Source organism: Gasterosteus aculeatus, chromosome 21, assembly GCF_964276395.1.
Source record: "Gasterosteus aculeatus chromosome 21, fGasAcu3.hap1.1, whole genome shotgun sequence".
NCBI lineage: Eukaryota > Metazoa > Chordata > Actinopteri > Perciformes > Gasterosteidae > Gasterosteus > Gasterosteus aculeatus.
This window is the reverse complement of record NC_135708.1, coordinates 647,033-664,986: the sequence shown is the minus strand read 5'-3', so window position 1 is coordinate 664,986 and position 17,954 is coordinate 647,033. Positions and strand designations below refer to the sequence as shown.

The following is a 17,954-nucleotide window of genomic DNA, read 5'->3' as shown; positions in this document are numbered from 1 at the left end:
AGACGGCTCTGCGTGAAGGTTAATAAGGTTAATAAAGCAACTTATTCATTACTCATTTCTTTATTTACTCACTTCCTTCTTCAACATGCTGCACCACCAATGTTTCCTCTGTGCTATTGACACAGCAACAGGGCTGTAGAATAAATACAGATATTATGGAGGAAATAGTACAAAAGTCAATAGTACAGCATCTTTAAAAAGGATCAGAGTATTTCATGTCAAAAGAAATAATACAGCGTGTTGAAAGCATCTTTATTTGATGGCCTGACATGTACAGTTGTTTCCAATAAAAGTCATTTATTAACATTAGAGCCAAACAATTCTATTTCTGTTAAAGTAACACATGGAGTAAATGTTGTAAATGACATTATAGTGAATAAAAACACAAGTATCGCATATTCAATATTTCCTTGAGAGGTTTGCTGAACCATTAAAAAGCTTCTTGTTCAAAACAAACCTGATTATGTGAAATTAGATTTGATTTCACTCAACAGATTTAGAAAGATTTGAAGTTAAAATGGGCTCAAAAAGAATTACACATTCATATTTTCCTCATTCATCTTGTTTTTATTATTGCTGATGAAGCGCACACACACATAAGGACACATTTGTCTCATATGGGGGGACAGATGAAAGAGCGTCTTATAAAATGTCTTCTTGAACACATAAAGATGAAGATTAAAGCCTAATTAGGAGCCAATATCTAAATGATCATCTATTGATTGAAGGAGCACAGCAGCATTAAGCTGAGCTCTTTCACACTTCCATCTGAGTCCCAGAGAGCTGTGGACCCCCCAGAGTCCAGACCAGCTCAGGTACCCCTCACCTGCTCCACCTGCATCTACAGCCACATGAACCACCATCAGCTGTACAGACTGAACTATGTGGTGAGCAGAGAGGAAGGTTCTCCACCAGGAGGAGACTCTCCCTCCTGAAGAGGACACAGAGACACTGAGGAACCAGAACTGAAGCAGAACCCAGGATAAAGAGGTTCAGTGAATGTGGTGCTGAAGGTGTGGAGGTGGATCAGTGTGTCAGAGGAGACTCTGTAGAAGGACAGAGAGCCAGCAGGACAGTCCACATACACTGCTACTCTACCAGAGGGGGAGGAGGAGGAGGAGGAGGAGGAGGAGGAGGAGGTGATGCGTGTTACCGTCTTCTTGTGATAGACAGAGTAACCTCCATATGAGCAGATCAGACTCCAGGACTGATCATTGTGTCCAAACCAACAGTCTCTACTGTTTCCTTTCCTCCTGATTCCTCTGTAACTCACTGATACATTAACTCTTCCTCTCCACTCGACCTCCCAGTAACAGCGACCAGTCAGACCAGTTCTACACAGCAGCTGATGCCAGCAGTAAAATCTGTCTGGATGATCAGGATATGACTGATCCTCCATCACACGTGTCACCTTCCTGTTGTTGTCAGACAGTTTGAGTTGTTTGTTTACTGTGTTTGTGTCGATTGTGAGTTCACAGGAATCTGATGAGAGAACAAGACACAATACAGCTGCAGTTATTAATCATGTGATCATCTACTGACACGTTGATGATGACGTCACAGAGGTGAATGAGTGATGTCACAGTGTGAAGATGGTTGAATCTTCATGAATCAAAGCACACTTACACTTCCTCAGACCTGGTCTCAACCATCGGACTCCATCAGGCTCCACCCTGAAAGGAGGAGGGGGGTCAGAGCAGCATGGAGACATGGACATTACATCACTCTCACACACAGCTTTGTCCTTCATGTCCACATGGAGCACCTCTTCTTCTTCTACCACTACTTACAGACGACCACAGACTGTCAGTCAGGCGTCACACAGCGACGAGGTGCTGGAATATATTCATGAAGAAGATCAATGGATAACAAATAAGAAATGGACCTGTCACTGTACTTTCACCAGATGTGAATTCAAACGGGAGAAATGACGTCATGCTACAGATCAAGCTTCATGGGACGTGTGCAAAGGAACATTCACATTAAACTGTTTCATAAAGATAAAGCAGATACAGACCATTCAGTATTCACACAATGTGCATGTTTCCATGTTGTCCCCATTTGTGGACAATGTCTCTCCCTGTGGTTCGCTGGAGTCCCAAAACTTTACAAATGGCTTTGTCACCTTTTCCACACTGATGGATCTCAATGACTTTGTTCCTCATTTGTTCCTGAATGTCTTTGGATCGCAGCCTGATGTCTCGCTTGTGAGGATCTTGTGGTCTACTTCACTTTGTCAGGCAGCTCCTATTTAAGTGATTTCTAGATTGAGAACGGCTGTGGCTGGAGAAATGGAACTGGGCTTTCCAAAGATGTGATGAACCTCACTTCATTTATGTTTTCATCACTTTTTCACACAGGGCCATTTAGGTTTGGATTCTTTTCTCCCCTTAAAGATAAAAACTGCATTTTGTGTTTACTTGCGTTATCTGTGTCTAATATTTACATTTGTTTCATGATCTGAAACATTTAAGTGTGACATGCAGGCATGAAAACGGGTCGCGAGTCGGAGGACGTCCACGTTGTCCCATTGATCAGGTGGACTGCAGTGTCTCCCCGTTGTACTACTTCATGCGGGGGCACCCCTGTTATAATGATGGAAACACTGAACTGGCTTCGGTCGCTTATCAAAATATCGGCCAAATAACCCGTTTTTCAGACTTTATGAGCAAATACAGAATCAGGAAATCAGGAAACATTTATTAGCCAAAATATGTCAAACATACAAGGAATTTGTCTTGGCGGTTAGTGCGCGACAGTAGACAGACAAGACAACAGTGCACAGGTAATAAAATAAAGTGGAATGAAATGCTAATGCAATGGGTTAGTAAGAATAAGGCTAAGGCTATGGGTTAGTATAAAACAGGGGAATAAAGTTCAACAAATTTTAAATATAAAAAGTTGAAAAATAGGGCGGCACGGTGGCGTGGTGGTTAGCACTGTCGCCTCACAGCAAGAAGGTCCTGGGTTCGATTCCACCCAGTGGCCTTTCTGTGTGGAGTCTGCGTGGGTTCTCTCCGGGTTCTCCGGCTTCCTCCCACAGTCCAAAGACATGCTCTGGGGATCAGGTTAATTGGGGACTCTAAATTGCCCGTAGATGTGTGAATGTGAGTGTGAATGGTTGTATGTCTCTGTGTTGCCCTGCGATTGGCTGGCGACCAATCCAGGATGTACCCTGTCTATCGCCCGAAGTTGGCTGGGATGGACTCCAGCCCCCCCGCGACCCTGTGTGCAGGATAAGCGGTTTGACAATGGATGGATGGAAGTTGAAAAATATTAAGCATAAAGTGCACTAACAGACAAGTGACAAAGTGATGAATTGCAGTTAGGTCGTAGTCCTGATGGACCTCATCCTCCTGCCAGATGGAAGGGGCACAAACAGTTTATGTCCGGGGTGGGCCGCGATCTTTTTAGCTCGCTTCAGAGACCTGAAAGCGAACAAGTCCTCCAGGGACGGCAGATTGCAGCCGATCACCCTCTCTGCAGAGCGGATGACACGCTGCAGCCTGCCCTTGTCCTTGGCTGTGGCTGCAGCGTACCAGACGGTGATGGAGGAGCAGAGGATGGACTCCATGATGGCCGTGTAGAAGTGGACCATCATCGTCTTTGGCAGGTTGAGTTTCTTCAGCTGCCTCAGGAAGAACAACCTCTGCTGAGCCTTCTTGGTGATGGAGCTGATGTTCAGCTCCCACTTGAGGTCCTGGGTGATGATGGAGCCCAGGAAACGGAAGGAATCCACAATAGTGACGGGGGAGTCACACAGGGTGATGGGGGAGGGTGGGGCTCTGTTCCTCCTGAAATCCACAACCATCTCCACTGTCTTTAGAGCGTTGAGCTCCAGGTTGTTCTGGCTGCACCACGACACCAGATGGTCAGACTCCCACCTGTAGGCGGACTCATCCCCACCAGAGATCAGTCCAATGAGGGTGGTGTCATCCGCAAACTTCAGGAGCTTGACGGACTGGTGACTGGAGGTGCAGCTGTTGGTGTACAGGGAGAAGAGCAGAGGGGAAAGAACGCAGCCTTGGGGGGAACCGGTGCTGATGGTCCGAGAGGCTGAGACATGTTTCCCCAGCTTCACGTGCTGCTTCCTGTCTGACAGGAAGTCTGTGATCCACTTGCAGGTGGAGTCGGGCACGTGCAGCTGGGAGAGTTTGTCCTGCAGCAGAGACGGGATGATAGTGTTAAAAGCAGAGCTGAAGTCCACAAACAGGATCCTGGCGTAGGTTCCTGTGGAGTCCAGATGCTGGAGGATGTAGTGGAGGGCCATGTTGTAAGCATCGTCCACAGACCTGTTGGCTCTGTAGGCGAACTGCAGGGGGTCCAGGAGGGGGTCGGTGAGGAACTTCAGGTGGGACAGGACTAGCCGTTCAAAAGACTTCATGACTACAGAGGTCAGGGCGACGGGCCTGTAGTCATTGAGTCCTGTGATCCTGGGCTTCTTGGGGACAGGGATGATGGTGGAGGCCTTGAAGCAGGCTGGTACGTGGCATGTCTCCAGGGAGGTGTTGAAGATGTCAGTGAACACCGGAGACAGCTGGTGAGCACAATGCTTCAGGGAGTGAGGGGAAACGGAGTCCGGACCGGCTGCCTTACGGGGATTTAGTCTTCTAAAGAGCCGGTTAACGTCTCTCTCCAGAATAGAGAGGGTCGTTGCTGGTGGGGGAGGGGAAGGTGATAATGATGAAGAGGCGTGAGCACCTGATGGGCTGGGGGAGGGAGGGGAGGGGGACTGCAGCAGGTTGGTGGAGCTGTGGGGGATGGGATCAGGACATTGTCTTTCAAATCTGCAGTAGAACTCATTGAGCTCGTCTGCCAGGCGGAGGTCATTCATGGAGTGGGGGGTTTTTGGCTTGTAGTTGGTGAGGTGTTTGAGGCCTCTCCAAACCGAAGCAGAGTCACTTGCTGAGAACTGTTGTTGGAGTTTCTCAGAGTACAGTCGTTTAGCGTCTCTCACCGCCTTGCTAAACTTGTATTTTGCCTCTGTGTACAAGTCTTTGTCCCCGCTTCTAAATGCCTGATCCTTCTGCAGGCGTAGTGTTCTGAGCTCCGCTGTGAACCAGGGTTTGTCCTTGTTGTAACTCACCCTGGTGCATGATGGTACACAGCTGTCCTCACAGAAGCCGATGTAGGAAGTTACAGCCTCTGTGAACTCATCCAGACTGTCAGTAGCCGTCCTGAAAACATCCCAGTCTGTGCAGTCAAAGCACGCCCGAAGATCCTCCAGCGCCTCACTGGTCCACTTCTTGAATTCCCTCACCACAGGTTTGCAGAGCTTTAGTTTCTGCCTGTATGCAGGAATCAGATGGACCATGACGTGGTCAGAGTGTCCCAGTGCAGCACGAGGGACGGCGTGATGAGCTGTAAGTCGTCTTTTATTAAATACCACTTTTGTTAATTAACGGAATGTGATGTGAACACTTTTTAAGGATACAAGTTAGCGGTTTAAGCAACACATGTGTGGTCAACATTCAGCCTATTTAAAAAAAATGTCTCCAAATCTAACGGAGCCGTTATGACGTAACCTCTCGCGCACCGGGCGGTCAGCGCTCATTCCAGCCGCCTATTCTCGAGAATCATCTTCTAATGTGATGCTGGTATTAAAGTAGCAGTTAAACATGACACATACAATTCGTTTTGCTTTGTATGACGTCTACTGTTAGTTTATTTTTCGGTCATTTAACGTTAGTTAAATATGTTAAAGTACGGAGTTTAGATTCATAGCGGCATGTTTAAATTGAACTTCATGGTCTTTATATCTTAGACCAAATTGTTTGGCTGTCTATCCATATTGTGCAGGCTTGTAATAATGGGTGTCATTGTGCATTTGAACTAATATGACCGTGATATCTTCAATAAGGGACAACTGAGGAAACTCAAGCCCTCATAGAGTGGCGTGCGGGCAACGAAAGCCTGTTCACAGGCCAACGAAACTCCAGCAAGACTGGATGGGAGTGAGTATTCAGCTTCTATCAGTGTGTAATTATGAGGAGGGCCAGGGTCTTGGGCCATCTCCATCTGAAATATTGATGGGGACATCATTCTTCATCACAGCATATTTAGTAACAGGATGTTTGTTCTGTAATAAACAAATGCAACAACTGTATTAATATTGTTAAATTGGTTATTCAGTTCGTAATATTAAAGAGATGCTGCATTTTACGATTATGCTTTGACTATTTCATATAGTTAATAAAAACGTTTCCATGGATTCCATAATGAATGAGGTCTTGCTGCGTTTTGCAGTAACGCATAATGATGTTTATGCCTCTGTCCATCTGAATACCAACCTCTTAATGTTTGAATACCAAGACGACCATTAGGTGTGTATGCTTTAGTAGGCTAATCGATGGTCAGATGCTGTTACTGTATCAAACCTCCTCTGTACCTGGTGGTTTATTAGGCCTGGATTAAGCTAACCTTGATACACATATCAACTGCCCTATCATTAATAACATCTGTAGGTTTCGTATGTAGAAGGTATCTTTTCTGTAATGTGCCTTTGAGGGCATTGCTCCAAACAATCTGTATTACAACCACCTTGCAGTATCAGCCACAACAGTCAAACAGCAGAGAAAACCACAGCTGACATTAATATAAATGATTACATATCATCAATGCTTTATACTGAATTAAACTTACAAAGAAAGCGAGACATGCTATTATGGCACGTCTCCTCGCCATCCTTCGCCTCATCTTGGATTTTCGCTTGCGTATGTTTCTCCTGAGTTGGCCAGCCTCCTCTTCAGCTTCTGTATACAGTTTGCCGACCGCAACAGCAATATGTATCGGATCCATGTAGTTACTACTCAAATTAATTAATTATAAAATATCCGTTAATTATTAAATATAATAATACCAATATGTTTTTAATCGGGGTCGTCGTGGCGCAGGGGTAAGAGAAGGTGTGCTGGGAAGCACAAGGTTGGTGGTTCGATTCCAGGCTGCCCCATGTTCCATGTCGAAGTGTCCCTGAGTAAGACACCTAACCCCTAATTGCTCCCCAGGCAAAATGTGAAAAAAGCCATGGGTTTAAAGTATAATGTAAGTCGCTTTGGATAAAAGCGTCTGCTAAATGACATGTAATGTAATGTAATGTAATGTGCTCTTCGTTGCCAGCTACTCAATCAGAATACTTTTGAAATTTCAACAAACACCTTCCACAACCGTTAACACGCTGCTGGCTTTTTATACATTTCCACTTGCGTGCGTAAACAAAGACCGCCTACTGTGGTGACGTCATCAAGTCAGCTGCTGTTCCAATTGCGGAAATGTCCGTTCTCCGTTCTCCCGTACCCGTGAGTCAGGACTCCCGAGTCTGTCTCCCGAGTCTATTCTCGCGGGAACGCGAGTCCGTTCTCGCCGTCTTAGGTATTGAGAAACGGCCTGTGTTTAACGTTCCCGTCTTCCTCGGTGGTTTGATTTAACGGTCTCACTTCCACCCCGCTGCTCTCGCTCGCCCCCTAGTGTGATAACCGGCACTCCGCTTGTTGTTGCGCGCAACCGCACCGCCGTTCCTTCCCTGCACCCCCCTCGTCTCCCCCCTCTCTCTCAGTGTGTGTGTGTGTGTGCTCACACACACACACACACACACACACACACTGGTTTTGATTGCTTGTTTGGTGAGTAGGTTTAAAATAAGTGTTATGGGGATTGTTGGTTGCAGTTATAGGTGATCTTGATCGGTGTTCCTGTGAGTTAATAAACCCTGTTATACTTTAAAGAACCGTTTTCCTGTGTTTACTTGTGCATTTATATGGTGGTGACCGTTGACATACATCGCCAGTGCTCGAACTTAACTCCTTCCAAAATCTTCATTGTCAAGGAGTGAATATCAATTATGAGACTTGATTCATAGTATTGGTTATTGATCCCTGTTAGCTCAGGGTGGTGCCCCGTTATTTATTCATTCTGAGAAGTATCTTAGTGATTATTAATAATTTTATTAATGTCCATAAGTTAGTTCCTCATTTGCTAGTAACCTAATACGACCCCCTAGCCGCTCCCAACACTTCTCATCCAACCACAATCACATTCACTCCATCCGGATGGCAACATTTATCTGGGTAGGGTTTTTTTGGTATGTTCTGTTCATTTCTACGATACAGTTGATACTAATTCCAGGTCCACCATCAGCTGTTGGTTCTTCACTGAGCGTCTGGGGCCGACTGTCACCTGTAGCTTCAACAAGTCCACTCTTATCATCCAGGGAACCGTCTCTCAGTGCAAAGCACCAAAAGCAGGTGAAGCTGAACTCCTTTAAAACACCAAACGTTCCTCCTGTGATGATCCATCAAGACGCTTTGAACAGATTGTTTCTCTGACTGTTTGTCTCTTAATAATAATGTCTGGACTAAAGGACAAACAAACACTGGAGGCAGGGGACCAGCATCTAAACATCCAAGTGTTGTTTGAGTTGTTAAGAGCCCACAAACCTGCAGAGTGACCACGTTGACTCATATCAACCCACCATGATGCCGTCAACGTGTCAGGAAACACTGTCCTCTCTTATAACGTGGAGACAAGACAAAGCTCCAGAGAAACAAGGCTTTCATCACCTTCCTCCCTGTTCAGGCTCATCCTGGCTACTGTTCCTCACTACTTCTGTCTGTGTTGATGGTCTCATGTGGGACACAAACAGTTTGATGAGTCTCTGGTAGTTTGAGGTCAGCTTGGTGTGTCAGGGTCTTATTAACCAGGCTGACAGTGGGACAGAGAAAAGGTTTCCAGCTCTACCTCCTCTACCAGACTGATGGTCTGTGGCTGCAGCCTCTTCATACCTGAGAGTCTCCAGTCTCCAGTGAGGGTCCTCCAGTCCAGCAGACAGCAGCTTCACTCCTGAGTCTCTTGGATGATTGTAGCTCAGGTCCAGCTCTCTCAGATGGGAGGGGTTGGAGCTCAGAGCTGAGGCCAGAGAAGCACAGCCTTCCTCAGTGATCAGACAGCCTGACAGCCTGCAGACACACAGAATAAGAGACATGTCACATGATCTGAGGGAGCTGTGAGGGCTGGAAGGTCACTGCAGTACTGAGATCCTATCAGGTACAGAGGGGTCACATTAACATGGTTACTGACTGGTTTCCAGTCACAACTAAACACCCACTAATGTACATCAACAATCTGATAACATTACTACTAACTCTAGAATGTCAAATATTTACATTATATTGAATATAAACACATTTTAAGGAAAGAGTTGGAAAATACATATTTGATTTAAATCATGCAAGCAGAAAGAATCTGATGGATGTAAATAAAGACACCGAGTGGACTTTAATTGAATCCTGACCTGAGAGTCTCCAGTTCACAGTGTGGACTCTCCAGTCCAGCAGAAAGCAGCGTCACTCCTGAATCCTGCAGGTTGTTGTTACTCAGATCCAGCTCTCTCAGACTAGAGGACTGGGAGCTGAGAACTGAGGACAGAGCGTCACAGCTTCTCTCTGAGAGGTTACAGTCACTCAGTCTGAGGAGACAAGAATCAACAAGAAAAATAACATTGATGTTAAAATTAAATCCTATTTCATATAAAATCAGTTAAGTGCTTATACAAGTACTAGTGTAGAATAGACTACTAAAACAGGAAAGTGATTAAAAAGGATCTTTATTTGCTAATTTAATGTCAGTTACCATCTACACCTTAAATGAGGAACCATCAAACTCCAAGCAGATTGTCACCGAAGCGCCAGAAATCCAAGTTTCAGTCTCTTTTACACCTCTGCTTTTCCCATTTTCCTCAATGAACCATATTAAAATGACATCACACAGCATGAATAAGAGGATTAATAGGACAACCCTGTGATGATTTATCGTGAGCCAACATTGTGTTTTAATTCCCTCCGTATCAAATGTGTTGGTTCCACAAGGATCCGATGATGTGATGGAAACATAAACAGATTTTTGTCCCTAGTTTAGTCTCTTCGATTAGATCTTCTGGCTCCATAGATAAGGTGCATCTTCTGGTGGAAAAAGGTTTTTATGAAGTCGGAAATCCTGATGAACAATGATGATGTTTATGCTGTGGAGTAATTGACTTTGAAATTAATATAAAAATATTTATGATGCGGCACATTAGTTACGTGAAACATTAATTGATGAAGCACAAACAATTTAAACGGACAATAAGGCTCTCGCTGGAAACGGCTGCTCTTGTCCGCCTGTCGTTGGTCAACAAACGGGGCGCCCTCTTGTAGTATTAAAGTCAATATACCGCATTGTCCGCACTCCAAGGGGCAGTTAAAAGGCTTTAATTTCCTCACAAAACAACAGTGCCTTATAATCCGGAGCGCCTTATATATATGGATTAATTGGTTAATCGGTTGATCCATACTGGTTGTACACGGCGCTCAAGGCGCTTTGCCAAACACGCCAAAGCTCGTCTACGACGGCGAGATGCTGAGCGGCGCTCAAGCGCGTGAGATATGGAGCTGCTTTCAGGGCACGTCGGAGAAACAAAGCTGTCGTTCTCGCCGAGCACTTCATGAGATTAAAGAGCGAGAGACGGCGTCCTTTTCTCTACAGTAGCTGAACCATCTTAACGGGGCAAATAAGTTATTCTAAAAGCAGCCGAAGATTTAAGGCGTGGATGGCGAGGGGGGCAGCGGGAGCGGACGCACCTCGCAGCATCGATCGGACCCTGAATGCACTTTCTATCCCCTTTCTTCAGTGCGGAATTGGGCTTCTATAGTTGTGTGAATGCATCACTCCAGCCAATCCAAAGACGGGGTTTGTAACCAATCAGGTGTAGAGACCATGGTGACTGGCTCCGCCCCCTTACTTTCAGAAAGAACAACAGCGAGCGTGAGCAGAGACTAACCTCGCGAGCGAGGAAGTTCACGCTCCGCGAGGGAGCAAATATCTCGCGCGAGACAGACTTTTGACTGCGGATGTTAGATTTACGCGAGCGCATCGACCTGATTTGCGCTCTCGAATTTTGTGTCAGTCGATGACTTGCCGCCATAAACTGCAGTATCTTATGCGCCTTATTGTGCGGAAAACACGGCACATGAGCTCCGGAGAAAATGGTATACAAAACATACATTGTCGGTTAAAACATTTACATTTGGTTAAATTATTAAGGTAATTTAATCATTATGTTTTGATCAGAGTTGTAATTAAAGGTTTAGGTGGCCCGCAAAAGATTTTCAAATTGGGTCACGGCATTCTGGAGGTTGGGAAGCGCTGGTTTAAGACATTCAGACAAACTAAATTAATCTGACCTCAGAGTCTCCAGTTCACAGTGTGGACTCTTCAATCCAGCAGACAGCAGCTTCACTCTTGAATCCTGCAGGTGGTTGTTACTCAGATCCAGCTCTCTCAGACTAGAGGACTGGGAGCTGAGAACTGAGGACAGAGCGTCACAGCTTCTCTCTGAGAGGTTACACCCACTCAGTCTGAAGAGTGGGATGAAGAAGAAGCAGTAAGTATAAAAGATGGCAGCATATTTAAGTTCTGATGTATGAATTTACTCTCTCTGTACTTACAGAACTTTGTTGGAGGCTTTGACCACTGGCAGCAGCCTCAGAAGAGCCTCCTCTGAAGCAGAGTATTTCTTCAGGTCAAACACCTCCAGATCTTCTTCTGATGACAGTAAGATGAAGACCAGAGCTGACCACTGAGAAGGAGACAGTTCTTCTGTGGAAAGACGTCCTGATCTAAGGGACTGTTGGATCTGCTCCACTAGAGAACCATCATTCAGTTCATTCAGACAGTGGAACAGATTGATGCTTTTCTCTGGAGACACATCCTCATTGATCTTCACCTTGATGTACTGGACTGTCTCCTGATTGATCTGTGAGCGACTTCCTGTCTGTGTCAGCAGACCTCGTAGGAGAGTCTGATTAGTCTCCAGGGAAAGACCAAGGAGGAAGCGGAGGAACAAGTCCAGGTGTCCATTAGGACTCTGTAAGGCCTCGTCCACAGCACTCTGGTAGAGAGGCTTTGGTTCAGGTTTGACTCTAAAGACTTTAGACCACAGGGAGGTTGTTTGTTCTTCTGACAGCAGATTGACACCAGAGCTGAAGAAGGTCAGATGGACATGAAGAGCAGCCAGAAACTCCTGAACACTCAGATGGACGAAGCAGAACACCTTGTCCTGGTACAGTCCTCTCTCCTCTCTGAAGATCTGAGTGAACACTCCTGAGTACACTGAGGCTGCTCTGATATCGATGCCACACTCTGTCAGGTCGGATTCATAGAAGATCAGGTTGCCTTTCTGCAGCTGATCAAAGGCCAGTTTTCCCAGAGACTCGATCATCTTCCTGCTCTCTGGACTCCAGTGTGGATCCGTCTCAGCTCCTCCATCGTACTTGACCTTCTTCACTTTGGACTGAACCACCAGGAAGTGGATGTACATCTCAGTCAGGGTCTTGGGCAGCTCTCCTCCCTCTCTGGTCTTCAACACCTCCTCCAGAACTGTAGCAGTGATCCAGCAGAAGACTGGGATGTGGCACATGATGTGGAGGCTTCGTGAGGTCTTGATGTGAGAGATGATCTTGCTGGCCTGCTCCTCATCTCTGAACCTCTTCCTGAAGTACTCCTCCTTCTGGGGGTCAGTGAACCCTCTGACCTCTGTCACCATGCCAACACACTCAGGAGGGATCTGATTGGCTGCTGCAGGTCGTGTGGTGATCCAGAGGCGAGCAGAGGGAAGCAGCTTCCCCCTGATGAGGTTTGTGAGGAGCACATCCACTGAGGCCGACTCTGTGACATCAGTCAGGATCTCATTGTTGTGAAAGTCCAGAGGAAGTCGACACTCATCCAGACCGTCAAAGATGAACACAACCTGGAACTTCTCAAACCTGGAGATTCCTGCTGCTCTGGTTTCACTGAAGAAATGATGAACAAGTCCCACCAAGCTGAACTTCTTCCCTCTCAGCACATTCAGCTCTCTGAAGGTGAATGGAAATGTGAACTGTATGTCCTGGTGGTCTTTGTCTTCAGCCCAGTCCAGAGTGAACTTCTGTGTTAAGACTGTTTTCCCAATGCCAGCCACTCCCTTAGTCATCACGGTTCTGATTGGTTCCTCTCCTCCAGCTGAGGCTTTGAGGAGGTCTTCTTGTCTGATGGTTGTTTCTGGTCTGGCTGGTTTCCTGGATGCTGTTTCAATCTGTCTGACCTCATGTTCTTCATTGACCTCTGCAGTCCTTCCCTCTGTGATGTAGAGCTCTGTGTAGATCTCATTCAGAAGGGTTGGGTTTCCTGCTTTAGCGATCCCCTCAAACACACACTGGAACTTCTTCTTCAGGTTGGATTTGAGTTCACGCTGACAAACTGCAGCATGAAGCCCTGAATAAAGACAACAAAGGAGATCCATGAGTCACAGAATAGATTTAAACATGTCTTTCCTCAGAGAATGACTATGAATATATTCTGTCCGTCTCTGGAGACATTAGTGAAGGTCTCATTTATCAGCATGGTAAGTCTGTAGAGAAATCCTCTTACTGCTCTGCAGACGCACAGCCAGCTCCTCCTGCTTCATTCTCCTCAGGAAGTGCACTGAGATCTTCACAAAGGCCTCTCTGCTCCTCTTCTGCTCTTCATCCAGCTCCTCCTCATCCTCTTTCTCTAAGCATTCTGGGTAATCTGAACTCACTACCTTCTGGATCTTCTTCAGCTCGTTCTTCACAAAAGTGAGGATGTTCTCCTCCAGCAGCTGGAACAGAACATTCTATGAATGACACCAACTAGAACATGGAAGCCACCATCAGGTCCATGTTGGACAGACGGACAATCCACTGGTCTACAAAGTGCAGCATGGAGATGATGGTGACCTGAGAGATGTTAAAGTAGTTGTACATGTACACACCATGAAGATGGAGTCCAGGTGTGTTTGATGCTGCTGGGCAGACGGACCTGTGGGAACCTCTGAGCTCTCCTGGTCTTCTCTGTGGAGGAACATGAACCATCAGCTCACATGGTGTTTGGACCATCAACACCAATACAACATTAGGTAAAGATATTGGCTTCTGTCATGATTGATCACGATGAAAACCAGATGCTGAAGACTGTCGATGATGACAGACAGTTTATTAGTTGAGTGACAGTTAGTCATCAGTTTCATCTGGTTTTAGTTCTTACTGTGGGTCATAAAAACAACGTCTGCAGACCTCTGCATCTGGTCCAAAGTCCTATGGAACTACTCCAAACCTCTTTAGTCCGTCCCCTGACCTCTAGAAGTCTCTTTAGATCTTCTGAAACTAGTCTTTGGTCCTTTTCACAGAGTCTACTGACGATACTTTGTCCAAACCTCTGCATGGAGTCCAGTGACCACGTCAGCTGGTCCATAGAGCACTGAGTTTATTCTAATCACATGTTCAGTCCCAGTCATCTGTCTCCAGAAACCTGCAGCTGTCTCCAGATGTGACCTCTGCTGATCCTGATGTGGAGGAACTAGCTCACATTGTGTTTACATCTGAGGATGTTTACAGTTAATGATTCACACTTAAACACACACAGACCAGTTAGATGAAGATAATGAGTTCTGTCATGATGGATCGTCATGGAAACAACACTTTAAACAATGAACAAACATTTATGTAATTCATGACTGAGGATCAGAACAGTTCTTCATCTGTTTAAGAACTTACTCTGGGTCATAAGAACGGCGTCCATCTTTGAAGTTAATCCCTTGACCCATAGACCGATCACTCTTCATGGACAAACATCTGGGTTCAGGAGACTTTCCTCTCTGCTGATGTGAACTGAAAGAAACACTGAGATTACATCATCACATCATCATCTAATCATGAAGCATCAGCTCACATGGTGTCCGTCCTCACAGAGACCAAAAAAAGGTAAAGGTCCATGACATGAGGTCTGGATGTGGACCACATGGCTCCCTGTAGTGGTTTAGGTCTACTGGTCCTGCTGGTCCCACTGACAATCAACAGCTCAGTCTTTCAGCTCACTGTTTTCTTCACCAGTGAGTTTGGTTTAGTCCCAACAAGTCTCACCAAGTCCTCCATAGAGCTCTCCCTCCCTCACTGGACACTGCTGAAGGGCCCTGGAGCCAGAAACCCAGAACCTCCACCAGAAAGTCTGGTAGAAACACCTCATCATCAGCCTGAGACCCTCACCTTGCATCAACAGAGGGACCAACATCTTTGAATGTTTGAGGACGATCCATAGACCGGTTACTCTTCATGGACACACAGCTGGGTCCAGGTCCAGGTCCTGGTCTCTGATGGGTCCTGGTCACACATGTAGAAGCAGAGTCAGTGATTCAGAGACGTTGGGACATGGAGACGAGTGGAGGACAGTTGGAGATGGTCCTCTCACCTCTGAGCTTTGGTCTGGCTGTCATGTTCCCCACACAGAGGGGCTTCAGAGGGAGGGACTCCGTCCTCTGGGTCCTCAGCCTGATTCATAGCAGAGTCCATACCTTCACACCTTCACACCAACCTGCTGGCAGAGCTCACACGTTATTGACAAACCAACAATTTGGGTTTTTCCTATGAAGCCAAATGGAAGCGCAGCAGCTAAACCAGAAGTGCACATTTTCACAGTAAAAGTCCTGGAATGGAAGGTTTGTAGGGTATAAATGCGTCAGTGATCCAGTGTATAGCAGGGTAGCATATGAAGAAACGTTAGTGAATATAAATGGATCTCGGTTATTACTGATGTTTTTGTAGCCCAATTCAGTCCAAAGGTTTGGACACTTTCTCATTGAATCGAATGAGTAAACGTGTCCAAACGTTTGACTGTTCATCTCATTTAAGAACCAATCGGTGTGGTTGAGGTTTGGGCTTTGGGCCGTTTTACAACACGAATGCGTTGATGTGAACTATTCCATTGTAGCCCAGGCTGCATGTTTAGGCTCATTGTCCTCTTGTCCTCTATTTGGCTCCGTCCATCTTCCCCTCATTCATTGTCTCCTAGTCCTGCTTGTCAGTTCGGGTGGACTTCCTCCTCTTGGCAGGTTTGTGGCTGTTTAATCCTTCATGGACTTGAAAGCTAAAGAAGTTCTGCAGGTGTTGAGGAGCAGGGGGTGTCAGACCCAACTGCTCTGTGGAGGAACCGAACATGTTGAGGGAAAGAGGATGTTACGCTCAGCTAGTGTGGAGACACTCGTGGTGCTCTACAAGTATTTGTAGCTGTAAAACATTTGCCATATGAAACTCATAAAGGTGGATTTGACTTTGTTACCTTGAAGCTAAAGGAGGGGAATGATTCTGCTTTCATAGAAGCACAAGCACTCACTACCTGGAAGGGGATCGGATCATTGAAGCCTCTATTAAGGCCACCACAGTGTTCTCAGGATAAATGGACCTTTGACTGCTGATGAGAGGAAACTAATCAAAAGTACGCTGTGCATCCGCCCACAGCTCCAGAGGTCCCTCTGAGGTCACAGGTCACATGGCAGCAAAGAAGGAAAGAGAACCAATCCTTCTCTTTTCTGCTCTCGTCTCGTGACATTTGGGAAAATGTGTCAAATGTTCTAGAGTCCAAATGTCTGAAGGCCGTAAAGTCACACGAGTCATTTTCTATAGACCAACATTATATCTTCTCATCTTGGACCTTTGAGCTCTTTGGTCTACAGCTTGATTTAGGATGGAAGTGTGACAAACAAAGAAACGTCTCTATTCTTATTTATTGATCCATGAACAACACGTGTTCACTCCTCCACGACATCAACATACATGATGTTTACAACTAAGCATGAATATCAAATGAAGGAAACACATTGAAACATTCAATGCATCTGTCCCAGAAACAACAACCGTTCAATATGATTCAATCTGTGGTTTGAATCAGTGGTTCTCAACTGGTGGGTCGCAGACCCCTTTTTAATGGCCTGGGAATTGGCGTTTTCCCCTTTGCCTGGGAAAATAAAAATTATAATTAAAAAGAAAATTGGGGAGACTTTGGGTTTTTGGGATAATTAAACCTCCTACTTAGTTTTCTAATTAAACATGGCGAAACGGAAGTACGACACCGACTACGTTAGATGTGGGTTTTCTTATATTGAGGACAAAACGGCAAAAACCTCAGCGCGTTCTGTGCAGCGAGGTTCTGGCACAAGAAGCATGAAGCCGTCCAAACTGAAGCGGCATTTGGAAAGTAAGCGCTCTTCTCACAAAGAGACCTGTGGAGCCCTTTAAACGGATTAAATCTGTCTCTGCAGCGGAAGGGGAACAACATTCATCAACAGCAGGACAAAATCAATGCTTTCAGAAAAAAGATCTCTGTGTGGGCAAGTCATGCTTCCAGAAGCCGACTCGACGTGTTCCCCAATGCCTGTCATGAGGGACAGCAGCTGGACACGGCAGACAAGAACGTACTGGAGAAACAATCACGGCGCATCTGAATAAACTTCTGGAGCCGTTTAACGAATACTTTCCCCAGAAACAGAGGGACGACCACTGGATACGTGACCCGCTTGGAATCCACATAGAAAGTGTCACGTTGCCAAGCAACGGAGAGTCAGCTGATGGAGCGGTCATGTGACCGTACGCGGAGGTGAGCCCCTCCCAGTTGTGGTGCAGCAGCGTGATCAGCGAGTGTCCTTCCCTCGCCACTCGAGCAGTCAAAGTGCTGCTACCCTTCAGCACTGCCTGTCTCTGTGAGTGCGTCTCAGCTCTGGTTCAGCTGGAGACTAAACACAGGAAGAGACTGGACATCGAGCTTGACCTCAGACTGGCCTTGTCCACTAGAACTCCAGACTTTGAGACTCTTGCCAAGAGCAAAAAACATGCCCAGTTCTCCCAGTAGAAATTCCTCCAGACTCAAGTCAGTTTTCACCTCAGGTTGAAGTGAGTGCTGCTTAATTTCTGTAAAGCACAAAGTTTTTCAGGATTTACCTCCTGATGAGGTAATCACAAGAAACGTTCATTTTCTATATCTGAATCCTTTTGAATTGCACTTTTTATTTAATTTATTTTGCATTTGTGCAAAAGCTGCTCCTCAAGACACAGTGTTTGTCGTATCTGTTAAAGTCATTTGAGTCTTTTTTGTTT

At 45.9% G+C, this 17,954-nt stretch overlaps 1 protein-coding gene and 2 long non-coding RNA genes across 9 annotated transcripts in view; 2 read left to right on the top strand and 1 right to left on the bottom strand.

Annotated features, from left to right (window-relative positions):
- LOC144390396 (uncharacterized) overlaps positions 1-17,954 on the top strand; it is a 265,667-nt gene that overhangs the window by 214,948 nt on the left and 32,765 nt on the right. The gene's annotated exons all lie outside the window — the stretch shown is intronic.
- The window catches only part of LOC144390401 (uncharacterized), a 54,463-nt gene that overhangs the window by 31,419 nt on the left and 5,090 nt on the right, over positions 1-17,954 (top strand). The window lies entirely within an intron of this gene.
- The window catches only part of LOC144390239 (protein NLRC3-like), a 39,820-nt gene continuing 22,412 nt past the window's right edge, over positions 547-17,954 (bottom strand). For 2 of the 7 annotated variants that reach the window (XM_078096689.1, XM_078096690.1), the window contains exons 5-11: positions 13,805-13,883; positions 13,441-13,651; positions 11,481-13,284; positions 9,290-9,463; positions 8,781-8,954; positions 1,627-1,673; positions 547-1,482 (exon numbers count right to left, since the gene is read on the bottom strand). In XM_078096689.1, coding sequence (XP_077952815.1) covers positions 881-1,482; positions 1,627-1,673; positions 8,781-8,954; positions 9,290-9,463; positions 11,481-13,284; positions 13,441-13,651; positions 13,805-13,883 — 3,091 coding nt within the window. In that variant the 3' untranslated portion in view covers positions 547-880. Of the gene's footprint in view, positions 1,483-1,626; positions 1,674-8,780; positions 8,955-9,289; positions 9,464-11,216; positions 11,391-11,480; positions 13,285-13,440; positions 13,652-13,804; positions 13,884-14,585; positions 14,700-15,074; positions 15,189-15,276; positions 15,403-17,954 lie in introns of all 7 variants that reach the window. The other 5 variants (XM_078096685.1, XM_078096687.1, XM_078096688.1 and 2 more) reach the window with 5 other exon arrangements.